Here is a 15,394-nt window from a genome sequence, read left to right as displayed (position 1 = left end):
CTTTGAAACTATAACTGATTAGGAGCTATTTATCTGGTGTTAACCTTATTCTGGTTGTGGGGCAAGAAAACTAATTTTTATTCTCTGATATTACCTCCCTTTCCGTAATTTCATTCCATTTGAACAAGTCTAGTTACTATAAATGATTCTGAGATCATCTTATACATCTCCCCCACAAAAGCTTTGCCTTCTCTGGTTCTTCTAGTATCATACATTCCAAGTTGTAGGTAAAGGTATAATTGTAATTATTTTAGGGTCAAGTCTCCAAGAAGAAGAAAAATACAGTTTTATGAGGTAATATAAGACCCCTTGTCCAAAAATATCTCCAGTATGCACTTCCACAACATCATTTACCATTATAATGATATCCTGGCTTAGGGTATTATCCCAGAAGAATTATGTTAAAACTAATGTAGCATTAAAAAAAAACAACCTAGTTTTGGAGAACATTAGACATTTCGTTAATGTATCAGCCATGATTTACCAGCCAACTTTGGATGTATTTTAAATAGCAAAGAATAGGTTTTTGAAGAATTGAAGCCTAGGTAAGTTTTGGCAGGAAGAAGAAAAGAGAGAGAGTCAGAAATACAGAATCTTGGGTTGACTCAGGCCAGGACATCTGGCCAGCCTGTGAGCAACAAAAGGTCACCAGACAAGGAAGTCAGGACAAAGACAAACACTTCTTTTAATTCACAGTTGTGCCAAATGCCAGTCTCGATATGGACCCTTGGGTGCCTGAAAAATAGTCATAGCTTTTGACTCTCCGTGACATATAGCTACAAGATTGAAGCTATGTTTTTTTAAAGGTGGGTGGCAGGAGAATGCCATACTCTCTAATCCAGTTGGTGCAACTACATTTCAGTGGCTTATTTAATATAGGGATGATAATCTTGATGTTGATAGGTTTTTTTTTTTCCTACTAGGGGAAAAAAATTAAATCTAAGGACAGAAACTTAAGCTTATTAAGATTTATAGAATTATTTTACATATTTCTTAAATATCCATAGGTATTATGGTCGAAAGATGCTTTTCCTCATGATGTGTCATCCTACCTTTGATAAAATGCTTGAAAAGTATGTCCCATCTAAAGATTTGCCATATATTAAGGAATCTGTTAAAAGCTTACGGCAAAAGGTATGTAGAAGAAATTTATTTTATAACGCAACTTTAAAAGCAATGTTCATTTGCGGAGGAAGGTTAAGGATAGACATAATTACTTCTTTGATTATTTCTGTTAACCATTCAGAATAGATCTACAGTAGCATTTCAACAACTGCAGTACTGAGGAGACATTCATAGTGTCAGTAAATGTTTATTGAATAGAAGGTTGATATTTGGTAGAATGTAGTAGTGTGGCTTATTGGAATTACAAGACTTGTGTTTGAATCACAACTTGAGAAGTAGCAATTATATAATCTTACATATATCACTTCTTTAACGCAAAATTTTTATATTTTTAAAATGAGGATAATGTTTATTACACTTAGTTCACACTTTATTTACCTTGTACATTCCACTGTTAGAGCTTCTACCACATTGTTGATAAAGGAGTTCCTTGAGGGGAAGCCCCATGTCTTATATATCCTTGTAGATAATGAGTATTCAAAAATGTCTGTAAATGAGTAACTGAGGGACTGTCAAGTGAAATGAAATGTGAAAAGTGCCTTATAAATTAACCCAAGGGTTGGTAATGTTTTTTTCTTACCTTTGGGTTTCTTAACTATAAAAGAGTGATCAATTTATAATTGTCCACTCTATATAGCTAAAGATTATAAACTTTCTGAATGGATTGATCATGTTCCCCCCCTAAAAAAGGGCTTTTATTTTTTGTTTTTTGTATTTGTTATTTTTTGTTACATTTTTGTTTTGTTTTTGTTGTATTATTTTTTATTTTTCTTAAAGGCAAAAGACAGGGGTGGGGGAGTCTATCAATAGTAATATTAGGCCAGAGCCCTTTTCAAAACTGTAAAGTCAACCCTTCTAAAAGAAAATCAATTCTTGGGCTTCCCTGGTGGCTCAGTAGTAAAGAATCCACCTACCAATGCAGCAGACATGGTTCAATCCCTGATCCAATCCGGAACAATCCCATATGCCACGGAGCAACTCAGCCCAGGCTTATAAGCCCAAGCGTCACAACCATTGAGCCTGTGCTCTAAAGCCCAGGAGCTGCAAATACTGAGCCTACCTGCCGCAACTACTGAAGCCCACTTGCCTAAAGCCTGTGCTACACAGCAAGAGAATCCACCGCAATGAGAAGCCTGCACACTGCAACTAGAGAGCAGCCCCGACTCACCACAACTAGAGACCAGCCCAAGGAGTGTCGATGACCCAGCACAGCCAAAAGATAAATAAATAAATAAAATTATGTATGTATAGAGAAAATCAGTTCTTTTTAGCATTGGGAACACAACAAGAATAAAATTCCGTGCACATTTTGTTATCTATAAGATAATGGAAATGAATGGAGTTGACTTCCTTATAAGATGGGAAAACAAATAGACCTACTTTTCATATCGTTGTTGTTTAGTCACTAAGTTGTGTTCAACTCTTTTGTGACCCCATGGACTGTAGTCCACCAAGCTTCTCTGTCCATGGGATTTCCCAGGCAGAAATACTGGAGTGGGTTGCCATTTCCTTCTCCAGAGGACCTTCCCGACACAGGGGTCAAACTTGCGTCTCCTGCATTGGTAGGTGGATTCTTTGCCACTGAGCCACCAGGGAAGCCCCTTTCATATAGTTACCCACTCAACATACATTTTTGTTTAGCAAAAGAAAAAATGTAATCTATTTACATATTAATTTTTGCAAAAATGTGCTTAGTTTAATGATGTGGAATTTTTCTGTGGTAATTTATGTTGTTACTCTCTGGTCAACTTAGGTAAAAGATTCATTTTTGAAGGGATACTACTTCAAATATGTGTGGTGGTAAACATTTTAGAGCATTTTGTTCTTCCTGTTGGTATGAGATTTCAGCTTAATTCATATAGAATTTATCAAAATAACCATGTAAAAAATTATCTTACTAAAATGAGGCCGATTATATCTGTGAGTTATTTCAAGTACAAGTATCAGAAAAAAATAAATTTTAAATAGTTCTTATTTAAATGTTTATACTCATACTGGCATTGCATAGGAATTCATTGTTTATGTGATGTATTCATATTTTCTATATAAATTCATGATTTCCATATAGATTTTAAGCTTTAAGAAGAGTAGTTATAAAATATAGATATAAAGTTTTGCATTTTAAACAGTTTTACCAAGTCGATATCACTTGCTAAGTTGGGCACATATTTTGTTAATTTACTACTAATTACAAGGTAATTTATATATCTGATACCCTTTAAAGCATAAATATAACAGATTATTAAAATGCATTCAGTCATAAGAGATCAGCAATGACTGCTATGAAAACTACATTGTCCAAGTTAATTTCACTTTTACTAGTTTTAAGACTTTTATTGCACTGCCTTTCTTTACTTACAGGGTTTGGGAGAGATACCACTAGATACTCCTTCAGCAAAAGGAAGACGATCTCATACTGGCAGTGTTGGAAGTACAAGGTCATCATCTGTTTCTAGGGATGCTTTCAATTCAGTTGAAAGGTAAAATCATTACTCCCTACTGATGATGGTCTCATGGCAGTCTCATTTGAATATTTTCATGAACTATTCCAGGGGTGTTTGTCAAAATTTAATGGAGTTTTGAAAGTTGGTAAGGACTTAGAAAATATGAGATAATTTGATTTAACAAGGCAATTACTTATTCACAGCACCTTGCTTTTACGTGAACTACAGTAAAACTTCAGAGTTATTGAACTTGTCAATATTAGGCCTGTCTTGGACAACTCTTAATTTTTTTCAATTTATAGCCTTTACTTCCCCCCTTGATTATAAAAGTAATACATAGTTATGGTTAAGGGAGAAAAAAACTGTATGAAATACAAGCATTAAAAGAGTATAACCAATCACCTGTAATAACCATCAACTAGAAAAAGAAATACTTTAAAAATTTTTTTAAATATAATTGTATATGTAATTGTGTAACCTGTTTAAACTATTAGGAAGTATTTAATAGATTGATTATATAGTTTTAAAAAATCTCTCAGAAGTATTATGATCTCTTTGGTGTATTTTAAAATATGTTTTAAACATTAAAAATTATATGAGTAGATGCATAGGTATCGTTCATATTTTCTGTGTTTGTGTATCTTTGAATAATAAATTTTATAAAAGATAAAATCCATGGAGTTTTGGAGCCTCACTCTTTAAAGTATAGTTCACAGAGGAGAGTACTATATGCCCTGAATGTAATGCTACTGTATGTTGTATGTGAAAGTTAAGAGAGTACGTCCTGAGTCCTCAAAACAAATAAAAGTTATTTATTAAAATTTTTTTCTATTTCTTTTAATTTTGCACCTATATGAGATAGTGGATGTTCACTAAAGTTACTGTGATAATCACTTCATGAAATATGTAAATCAAGTCTTCGTATACCTTAGACTTGCACGGTGCCGTATTTCAGCTACATCTCAATAAAACTGGAAGAAAAAAAGTGTAGGAGAAACAAAGACTTGCTTAGACAAAAAATGAGGGAATTTGTTGCCATTAGATTTTCTTTGCAAGAAATGTTAAAACAGTTCTTTAGAGAGAAATAAAATACTATAGGAACTAGGTTACTTCCAGAACAGAGATAGAAAGTTCAGCTTGAGAGGTTAGCCTTTAGCTAGCATCGGGTAACTAGGATTTCAGGAGGATTCCCCACCATTCTCTAACTGATAAGAGTAGTTTACTGTGCCTCTGTTATTTGGGCAAACTGTAGTTTTGGACAAACATTGTGAAGAACTGCTTTCTTCCTGGAAGTTGGGAATTTTGGTATGTCCCAGGTAGAGGACCAATCATGAACAAGTCCCCATTAAAAATTCTGGGTACCGCACCTCTCAGCTTCTTTGGTAGACAACATTTGACATGTATTGTCATAGCTTGTTGCTGGAGGAGTTAAGTTTATACTGTGTGACTCCATTGGAAAAGGACCCTAGTTTCTTCCAGACTTTGACTCCATACACCTTTTCCCTTTGCTGATTTTGCTTTATATCCTTCTATTATAATAAATCTTAACCATGAGTAAAACTACATGCTGAATCTATGAGTCCTCCCAGCAAATTACCAAACCCAGCAGAGATATTAGGGACCCCCAACACAAGTATTGTGGCTATGGGTTATCTTGTGAATTTTTAAAAAGTGAATACATGATAATTATTTATTATGTTTGTGTTTTACCTTTGTTTCACTTTAGAGAGGTAACTGAAATTCGTGAAATCACCAGAAAATCAGTTCCTCGAAATTCCTTAGAAAGTGCTGAGTACATTAAAGTCATAACAGGTTTATTAAATGCAAAAGATTTTCGTGATCGTATTAATGGGATTAAGCAGCTTTTATCAGATACTGAAAACAATCAAGAGCTTGTTGTTGGAAACATTGTGAAGGTAAGGACCGTCAAAATCCATAGTTAATAAAGTTCATCAGTATAATAACTGCCTTATTTCTTAATATTACATATATATATTATTTTAAAGTGTTAAAACTTAGGGAAAAGTTTTGACTCTTCCCACTAGATGGTGACTCCTTGAAAGCTTTATAATCTCAGAGTTCTCAGAACCTGGCAGTCAGTAAATATATATGTTGAGTAAGAGAGTCCCTTGGTAGCCTAATGGTTAGGATTCTAGACTTTCGCTCATAACCCAGGTTCAGCCCCTGGTTGGGTAACTGAGATCCCCAAAAGCCATGCAGTGGGGCCAAAAAAAAAAAAAAAAAAAAATTGAGTGAATCAATCAGTATTTTAAAAACTAGGGCATTTAAGAGACTTGATATTTAGTTGAGTTCAGTCACTCAGTTCTGTCCAACTCTTTGCAACCCCGTGGACAGCAGCGCTCCAGGCTTCCCTGTCCATCACCAACTCCCAGAGCTTGCTCAAACTCATGTCCATCAAGTCAGTGATGCCATCCAACCATCTCATCCTCTGTCGTCCCCTTCTCCTCCTGCCTTCCATCTTTCCCAGCATCAGGGTCTTTTCTAATGAGTCAGTTCTCTGCATCAGGTGGCCAAAGTATTGGAGTTTCAGCTTTAGCATCAGTCCTTCCAATGAATATTCAGGGTTTATTTCCTTTAGATTGACTAGTTGTACCACAAGAGTCTTCTCCAACACCACAGTTCAAAAGCATCAATTCTGCGGCGCTCAGCTTTCTTTATGGTCCAACTCTCACATCCATACATGACTACTAGAAAAATCATAGCTTTGACTAGATGGACCTTTGTCGGCAAAGTAATGTCTCTGCTTTTTAATAAGATGTCTAGGTTGGTCATAGCTTTTCTTCCAAGGAACAAGCGTCTTTTAATTTCATGGCTGCAGTCACCATCTGCAGTGATTTTGAAACCCCCCAAAATAAAGTCTCTCACTGTTTCTATTGTTTCCTCATCTATTTGCGATGAAGTGATGGGACCGAATGCCATGATCTAGTCTTTTGCATGTTGAGTGTTAAGCCAGCTTTTTCATGCTCCTCTTTCACCTTCATCAAGAGTCTCTTTAGTTCCTCTTTACTTTCTGCCATAAGGGTGGTATCATCTGCGTATCTGAGGTTATTGATATTTCTCCCAGCAATCTTGATTCCAACTTGTGCTTCATCCAGCCTGACTTGATATTACTTTGGAATAAATAATGAAATTTTCATATGTAAATTAGAGATCTACTTGTGCTAATTTTATATATTATGTTAATATATATTTATAAATAGGCATTTGTATATTTTATAGCTTATATAGGAAGACTAGAAGCAATAGAAAGGGAAACAGTAATAAATGTTAGTGGTACCAGAGCATAGATTACTTATGCTTCATCAGAATTTGGTTCAGTTGATTCCATTAGTAATTTAGTCATTAAATTCTAATGGTAACCTACTCCATTATTTTTGCCTGAAGAGTTCCATGGACTGAGAAGCCTGGCAGGCTACAGCCCATGGGGTTGCAAAGAGTCGGACACGACTGAGTGACTAACACTAACACTTATATATGATGTATATCATGGATTATTAGTTAATAGTCTCATTCTCACAGAATAGCTCTTTCCTCACCTGACATAGTTAAATTGCTCAGCAGTTACTTCATTATATCTTGAATTTACAAAAGCTAGTAAAGTAATGCTCAAAATTCTCCAAGCCAGGCTTCAGCAATACGTGAACCGTGAACTTCCAGATGTTCAAGCTGGTTTTAGAAAAGGCAGAGGAACCAGAGATCAAACTGCCAATATCCACTGGATCATCGAAAAAGCAAGAGAGTTCCAGAAAAACATCTATTTCTGCTTTATTGACTATGCCAAAGCTTTTGACTGTGTGGATCACAGTAAACTGTGGAAAATTTCCACAATAAACTGTGGAAAATGGGAATACCAGACCATCTGACCTGTCTCTTGAGAAACCTGTATGCAGGTCAGGAAGCAACAGTTAGAACTGGACATGGAACAACAGACTGGTTCCAAATAGGAAAAGGAGTACGTCAAGGCTGTATATTGTCACTCTGCTTATTTAACTTATATGCTGAGTACATCATGAGAAACGCTGGGCTGGAGGAAGCACAAGCTGGAATCAAGATTGCCGGGAGAAATATCAATAACCTCAGATATGCGGATGACACCACCCTTATGGCAGAAAGTGAGGAAGAACTAAAGAGCCTCTTGATGAAGGTGAAAGAGGAGAGTAAAAAAGTTGCCTTAAAGCTCAACGTTCAGAAAACTAAGATCATGGCATCTGATCCCATCACTTCATGGGAAATAGATGGGGAAACAGTGGAAACAGTGTCAGACTTTATTTTTTTGGGCTGCAAAATCACTGCTGATGGTGATTGCAGCCATGAAATTAAAAGACGCTTACTCCTTGGAAGGAAGGTTATGGCCAACCTAGATAGCATATTTAAAAGCAGAGACATTACTTTGCCAACAAAAGTCCGTCTAGTCAAGGCTATGGTTTTTCCAGTGGTCATGTATGGATGTGAGAGTTGGACGGTGAAGAAAGCTTGAGTGCCGCAGAATTGATGCTTTTGAACTGTGGTGTTGGAGAAGACTCTTGAGAGTCCCTTGGACTGCAAGGAGATCCAATCAATCTATGCTAAAGGAGATCAATCCTGGGTGTTCATTGGAAGGACTGATGTTGAAGCTGAAACTCCAATACTTTGGCCACCTCATGTGAAGAGTTGACTCATTGGAAAAGACCCTAATGCTGGGAAGGATTGGGGACAGGAGGAGAAGGGGACGACAGAGGATGAGATGGTTGGATGGCATCACCGACTCGATGGACATGGGTTTGGGTAGACTCCGGGAGTTGGTGATGGACAGGGAGGCCTGGCGTGCTGCAATTCATGGGGTCGCAAAGAGTCGGACACAACTGAGCGACTGAACTGAACTGAACTGAAGAATTAGAAGAGGAAGGCTGTATTGTTTAAGTACTCAGGTTAAGAAGTAATAATAAAAACTTAAATCTGAAACTAGGTCAAATCTCTAGTAAAACCTACATGTCTACTTCTGTTACAAATAGAGATAAGAATAGAAACCTCTAAGTTCTTAAAGTTAGCTAAACTAACCTACACATTTCAGAAAACAGCATTTTTTATTGACCCAAATTTCTCAACCTTAATTTAGTAGGATTTCTTTTTAGGTGAATTTTGAAGCCTTCTCTTTTTGCTGTAAGAAGATTGGACACTAGCATCCAAATTTTTATGAAGTTCCTATTATCTCAGTCCAAGTTAAATAAGATGTGTGTATGTGTTTTTAAATAGTACATTTATACTTTAGTAGGATGAATACTATGAAATGCCATTAGGAATTTAAATATAATAGATATCAACATTATTTCACTTTAATTTACCAATTTACTTTCAGATCTTTGATGCTTTTAAATCTCGGCTTCATGATTCCAATAGTAAAGTAAACCTGGTGGCTCTAGAAACAATGCACAAAATGATTCCTTTGCTTCGAGACAACTTATCTCCTATAATCAACATGCTAATCCCAGCAATAGTAGATAACAATCTGAATTCCAAGAATCCAGGCATCTATGCTGCTGCCACCAATGTTGTTCAGGCACTGAGTCAGCATGTAGGTAAGAAATCTCACTTTGGCATTCAAATTATTTTGGCTTTACTTTTGTGCTTTCTCATTCTACACATTTTCTAAAATGCCAAAAACCTAGCTATTCAATTTTTGTCACTTAATGTTGTGATAAAATTTTTTAAATTTTCTCAGTAGCAGTTTTAATTATTTTTAGTGATTAAGTACCATTCCATTAAACTGACTTTCTCTACCTTTATTTTTAACTTTTCAGTTCTTATTTTTCTACCTCAACATCACACCTGACGCAGAGTTAACTCAAAATGGATCATAGACTTAAATGCAAGAGTTAACTGTATAACTTTTAGAATATATGAGAAAATCCTTAGAACTTAGGCTTGGTGACGAGTTGTTAGCATGGCATTAAAAGTATGATCTATATAAAGTCCATAAATTGAACTTCATCAAAATTTAAAACATATCCTTTGCATTCCATTTCTGTAATGTAGTGGTTATCACATTTACTTCACATTTACTTTGCAAAAGACTTTTTATTTTTTAGATCAAAATATTTATTTTTGTGTTGCAAAAATAAGTCCAAATAGATAGTGAAATAAATACAGTTTTTAAATGTCCCATCCTGGGCTCTCTTTTCTAGGATTTAGTAAGCAGTTCACGTTTAGGTTGCTTCAGCACCTGTTTAGAATGCTATGAGGTCTCCATCCTAGAACCATGTTTCTATAGTTTAGCTTGTAAGTAACTGGACAAGTCGTCCTCTATGATGCCATCATTCCAGCTATCCTTCCAGAAAAACTACAGATTTGCAGAAAATGTTTGCCAACCACGTATCTGATACATATGCTTATCTAGAATATATAAGGGGCTTCCCTGGTAGCTCAGCTGATAAAAAAAAATCCACCTCCAGGAAGATCCCTGAAGAAGGAAGCGGCTACCCACTCCAGTATTCTTGCCTGGAGAATTCCATGAATAGAGGAGCCTGACGGGCTACAGTCCACGGGGTCACAAAGAGTTGGACACAACTGAGCACCTTTCACTTTCAGAATATATAAAGAACTTGTGGGGATTCCCTGGCACTTCCACTGCAGGGAGTCCAGGTTTGATCCCTGGTCAGGAAACTAAGATCCCACAAGCCACATGGTGCAGCTAAGAGAAAGAGAGAGAAAGAAAGGATTCTTAAAACTCAACATTAAAAAAAAAAAAACCCTATTTAGAAAATGGGCAAAAGACATGAAGGAAACAGTTATATGGATGGAAAATAAACACCTGAAAAGATGTTTAACATCACCAGTCACTAAGGAAATATAAATACAAATTAAGACCATGATCATTATGCAAGTGTATTAGTCTTTTTGGGTAGTTATAACAAACTACCATAGCTTGGATGACTTAAAAACAACACATACTTATTTCTTACAGTTCTTGAAGCCTGGGAAGTCCATGATCAAAGCATCAATAGATTTGTTGTTGGGTGAGGGCCCTCTTCCTGATTTATAAGTGGCCATCTTCTGGCTGTGTTCTCACATGGTGGAAGGGACAGGAGCTCTTGGAGCCTCTTTCATGAAGGCACTAATCTCATTGATGAAGGCTCCACCTTCATGACCTAATTTTCTCTCCCAAAGCCCCACTTTCAAACACCATCACACTGGGGATTGGGTTTCAAGGTATAAGGTTGGGTGGGGCATGCAAACATTCAGTTCATAGCAGTATTAAAACACCTAAAATTAAAAATAGTGACAACACCAAATGCTAACAAGGTGCAGAGAAACTGGATCTGATACATTGCTGGTGAGAATGTAAATAAACAATCATAGCCACTTTAGAAAATTGTTCGGCTGTTTCTTAAAAGACGAAGCATGCACTTACCTAACAGTTGTTTCCCTAGGCCTTTATTCCAGAGCAGTGAAATCTGCTGCTGCTGCTGCTAAGTCGCTCCAGTCGTGTCCGACTTTGTGCCACCCCATGGACTGTAGCCTACCAGGCTCCTCCATCCATGGGATTTTCCAGGCAAGAGTACTGGAGTGGGGTGCCATTGCCTTCTCCCCAGTGAAATCTGTGTTCATGCAAAAACCTGTACATGATTGTTCATAGCAGCTTTGTTTGTAATCGCCCCAGACTGTCAATTGCCTAAGTATAATTCAGTGGGTTAATGGTGAAGAAACTTGATATATCCATACCATAAAATACTTAGCAGTAGAAAGGAATGGGTTATAGACACATGCAACAGTTTGGATGGATCTCAAGGTCATTATGCTGAGAGAAAAAAGCCAACCCCAAAAGGTCACCTGCTGTAGGATTCCATGTGTATGACTTTTTCAAAATTACAAATTTGCAGAGATGGAAAACAAATTAGTGACTATCAGGGTTTAACAGCAGTTTAGGAGGAGTCAGTATATGTATAGCTATAGATCTTTGTGGTGATACAATAGTTCTGTATCTTAACTGTAGTGATAGTTTCACAGATCTGCACATGTGATAAAATGACATAGAACTATATACACATACTGTACTAATGCCAGATTCCTTGTTTTGATGTATACTATAATTATGAAAGATGTAATTTGGTTGAAAGTACACAAGGCCTCTCTGTACTATCTTTGATATTTCCTGTGAAACTATAAAATTAAAAATTTGAAAAAAATCAATGAAGGTAAAAACTATTCCCAAATTTCAATTCTTTGTTTCTTTTTCTTTGTTTGATAAACCTATATACTGTCATTTGGAATAAGATGCCTAGGAGATAGGTAGTTCTTTTTCTTTTTTATACCATATGATAGCTCCTTTAATATTCTGTGAGGTATTTTTACTTTTTATTTGCTGTAAGAATATTACTGTATTAAGGTTTTATAGAGAATTTTTTAAAGTTGTTAACTATGTAGACTAAATCTTTCTAATACATTTTCATTCATTTACATGATTTTTTTTCCTTTCTATGCTATGAATGGAAAATAAATAAGATCTTATAACTGTTTAAAAATGTGTCTCTGTGTTATTCTTTTTGTTTAGATAATTACTTACTTCTACAGCCATTTTGCACAAAAGCCCAGTTTTTAAATGGAAAGGCAAAACAGGATATGACTGAAAAGCTTGCTGGTAAAAATTTTTCAATTGTTGTTTCTTAAGAAATAGTTGATTAAGTAAGGATACACTGATAGGTATTTCAACTCTATTTTAGGATAGCTACCAAGCTCAATATCATTATCTGTGAAGTAGAAATAAATTGTATAATGATCTGTAAAAAGACCTTTTAAGACTTTTACCGGAAAAATTGTCTTCAAAAGAATTTTATTCCTTTTTCCCCCAGTAAAAGAATCTTGTTAGGAGAAATAAACAGGATCAGTAAAAGATATTAAAGTCAAATATTGGTACACATAGAAAACTGCTATTTCAAATTGTGTTTAATGAAAGGTCCAGGAGTTTAAAATGTGTATGTTTTGATTAAACTACATTTGGAAAACATTGAGATGAATTTTTGGTTTGATTTCTGTTTTTACTGCTTTTGCCTGTCATATATAGATTTCTAATACTTGAAGATCCCAATCTTTGGGAGCAAAGTTTCTGGCCTTACTTTTTTTAAGATGCTGAACATTTTAGCACAAATGTCAGGGAAGAAGCCTAGGTTATTTTATATGCTTTTTAATTCTCAGAACTTGAATTTGTTTTTGTTTTGTTTTTTTTTTTTAAATCCTCACTGTTTACTGTTTTTGTGTTTCAGATATTGTTATGGAACTTTATCAAAGGAAGCCCCATGCCACAGAACAGAAAGTGTTGGTTGTTTTATGGCATCTCTTAGGGAACATGACAAACAGTGGCTCTTTGCCTGGAGCTGGAGGAAATATACGAACAGCCACAGCTAAATTATCAAAAGCACTTTTTACACAGATGGGTCAGAATCTGTTAAATCAGGCTGCATCTCAGCCATCACATATAAAAAAGAGTTTAGAAGAATTGCTTGATATGACAATTTAAAATGAATTATGAGTCTTTGATGAAATATGATGAACAAAACTGTTTACATGATGACAAATGGAACTTTGTTAAAGTTAGGTTTTCAGTGCCTGCGCTTCTCATCCTGTAATTAAGTCAATAACTATTTTTATTTGCAGCCTATGAGTACACATCTGTCCTACATCAACCCTATCACTTGCACCCATCACACAAAAATCTAAAATAATATAATGTAATGCTCATGAAATCTGAGGCATGTGGAGTGAATCCAATTTTAATATTTTTGAGAAAAGACCCACTTATTTGCACTATTCTGTAAAACTGCAATTTGTTGCCCTATATGTACAATTAGACTTTTAATTAAAAATATACTTTTTGTTATGTAATCATGTCTTGCTATGTCTCATTACTCAGCCCTTGTTTTATGAAGTGGAAGAAAAGTCATTGAACTGTGTTATCACAAACTATGTTTTATGTGCTATTTGTGAAAAACATGTATTTCTGAAATCAGTCTGCTAATATGATTGTGCAGTATTAGCTTGCTTTTGCTGCTGTGTTAAGTGAAATCTTTGCTTACAAGTTGGGTTTAATCATCTACATAATTGTCAAATTTTAAAAGTTATAATAAAGCATGATGACCAAAGTTTTAGAAAACATTTAAACATTAAATGCACGTTTAAGAAAACGTGTTGAATGTAACTTCCCTATTTTTGTGTGCAAACACTACATTTTATTTCTATATGTCCTGACATTTATAAAGGTGTTACTTTGCTGCCCAGTTGTATAATTCTCAAGTATAGTGCCAGGTCTTCTCTAGCTTTTCTCAGAATTCTTGGGCTACAAGTACTGTATGCATCTTAAAAAGAAAAGGAATGTTATATAATAAAAGGATTTATTTCTGTAGATGTGTGAGAGGTGTCCTATTTTTCCAACTTCAATGTATATTAAAATGGGAAATATATATATTAGGTATTGACCTATACAGGTATTGACCTATCACTTTCACCTGTTATACTTGATGCAATTTTGACCTATCTCTATTGACCTAACAGTAGACCTGGGTTGTAGTTATAGTTTTACAAAAAATTCTCTCTGAACTTGCACTAGCCACTTGCCAGATACAGGCCTCAGTTTTCTCATCTCTGACCTGTGAAGACTAGACTAGATGATTTTTAAGGTTCCTAAAATTAAGGTGCTCTGAAATTCTGTGATTCTATGTTGTCGTTTACTCTAAGATCACTTTAGTACAATTGTAGACTATCTTCATTCTTTATCACTTCTTGTGTCATTAACAAATGTATACATTTCTAATGTATTTGGCTACTTTTTAAATTGTGGTTCTTTGTATTAATCTAATTTCTGAGCACAACAGTAAAAAAAAAAAAGCGTGAAGTTAATCTGAAAGGAGAGTAAAGATGTGGCTACTTCTCCTGTATTTATATACACTTTTATAATTACATACATCTAAAATTCATTTTCTTCTAAATGTATTTTATTATACCCCTGTTATTTAGGTCGAAAGTTAGCAAACATTTTCTGTAAAGCACCAGAAAATATGTATTTTTGGCTTCATAAGCCTCAGAGGTTGGCATATTCTTTGTTTTGCTCTTTGTTTTTTTTTAACAATCCTTTAGAAATATAAAAAAGTTCTTAGCTTGGGTCTCTGACATAGTTTGCCAGAGCACCTGGCCTAGACTTTTGACTTCACTTGTAACTCTGAAATCATCATTAAATTTTGCTTCACCCTTTATGATACTTATTATTAAAATAGTTACAGATTCTAAATTTTATTAATTTTGACCATTGCCCTTGTTTCATTGCAAATGTGCCTACTAAAGTTAAACTAATTGTTGGATATATTGAAGATAAATTTTAGATTTGAGGCCAAACAAGAACACTACTTTATGCATAAAGTTAGTCATCCATTATTTTCAGTAGATAAAAGAGTTTGAATTTTGCATTGAAGAAAGTACAGTAAGTATATGACTTAATAATGTGGAAACTTCATGCAATCTGTGTGTTCTTGTTACAAATAAAGTATCCATAACAGAGTCTCACACCTTAAATATTTTTCTCTATATTAGCAACTTGTTGATACTGAGCATGCAGAAGTCTAGCATTCTATTGCCAAGAACTGTTACCAATCTGGAAGTCAAAAAGAATTGGAGACTGATGGAACTAAAGAAAAGCTGAAGGTGTAAATAAATTGAAATAAAGGAAATTTTTTTACAAGCAGTGATAAAGTCAAACCCCACCAGCACTGCAAATAAAAAAAAGAATTGAAATGGCATATTTACCCAACAGAATCGATAGCATATGTTTATTTAAAATGTTA

At 35.0% G+C, this 15,394-nt stretch overlaps 1 protein-coding gene across 7 annotated transcripts in view; it reads left to right on the top strand.

The window, feature by feature from the left end:
* TOGARAM1 (TOG array regulator of axonemal microtubules 1) overlaps positions 1 to 13,962 on the top strand; it is a 75,866-nt gene extending 61,904 nt beyond the window's left edge. For all 7 annotated transcript variants that reach the window (XM_081548475.1, XM_081548471.1, XM_081548477.1 and 4 more), the window contains 6 exons: positions 1,008 to 1,134; positions 3,487 to 3,605; positions 5,296 to 5,485; positions 8,926 to 9,145; positions 12,118 to 12,204; positions 12,827 to 13,962. In XM_081548475.1, the coding sequence (XP_081404601.1) occupies positions 1,008 to 1,134; positions 3,487 to 3,605; positions 5,296 to 5,485; positions 8,926 to 9,145; positions 12,118 to 12,204; positions 12,827 to 13,080 (997 nt within the window). In that variant the 3' untranslated portion in view covers positions 13,081 to 13,962. The remainder of the gene's footprint in view (positions 1 to 1,007; positions 1,135 to 3,486; positions 3,606 to 5,295; positions 5,486 to 8,925; positions 9,146 to 12,117; positions 12,205 to 12,826) is intronic.
* Positions 13,963 to 15,394: the final 1,432 nt, after the last annotated feature.

The sequence above is a fragment of the Giraffa tippelskirchi genome, chromosome 12 (assembly GCF_054371585.1).
Source record: "Giraffa tippelskirchi isolate mGirTip1 chromosome 12, T2T-mGirTip1v1.2.pri, whole genome shotgun sequence".
Lineage (NCBI taxonomy): Eukaryota > Metazoa > Chordata > Mammalia > Artiodactyla > Giraffidae > Giraffa > Giraffa tippelskirchi.
The sequence above is the reverse complement of the archived record's forward strand: the minus strand, read 5'-3'. Positions and strand labels throughout refer to the sequence as shown.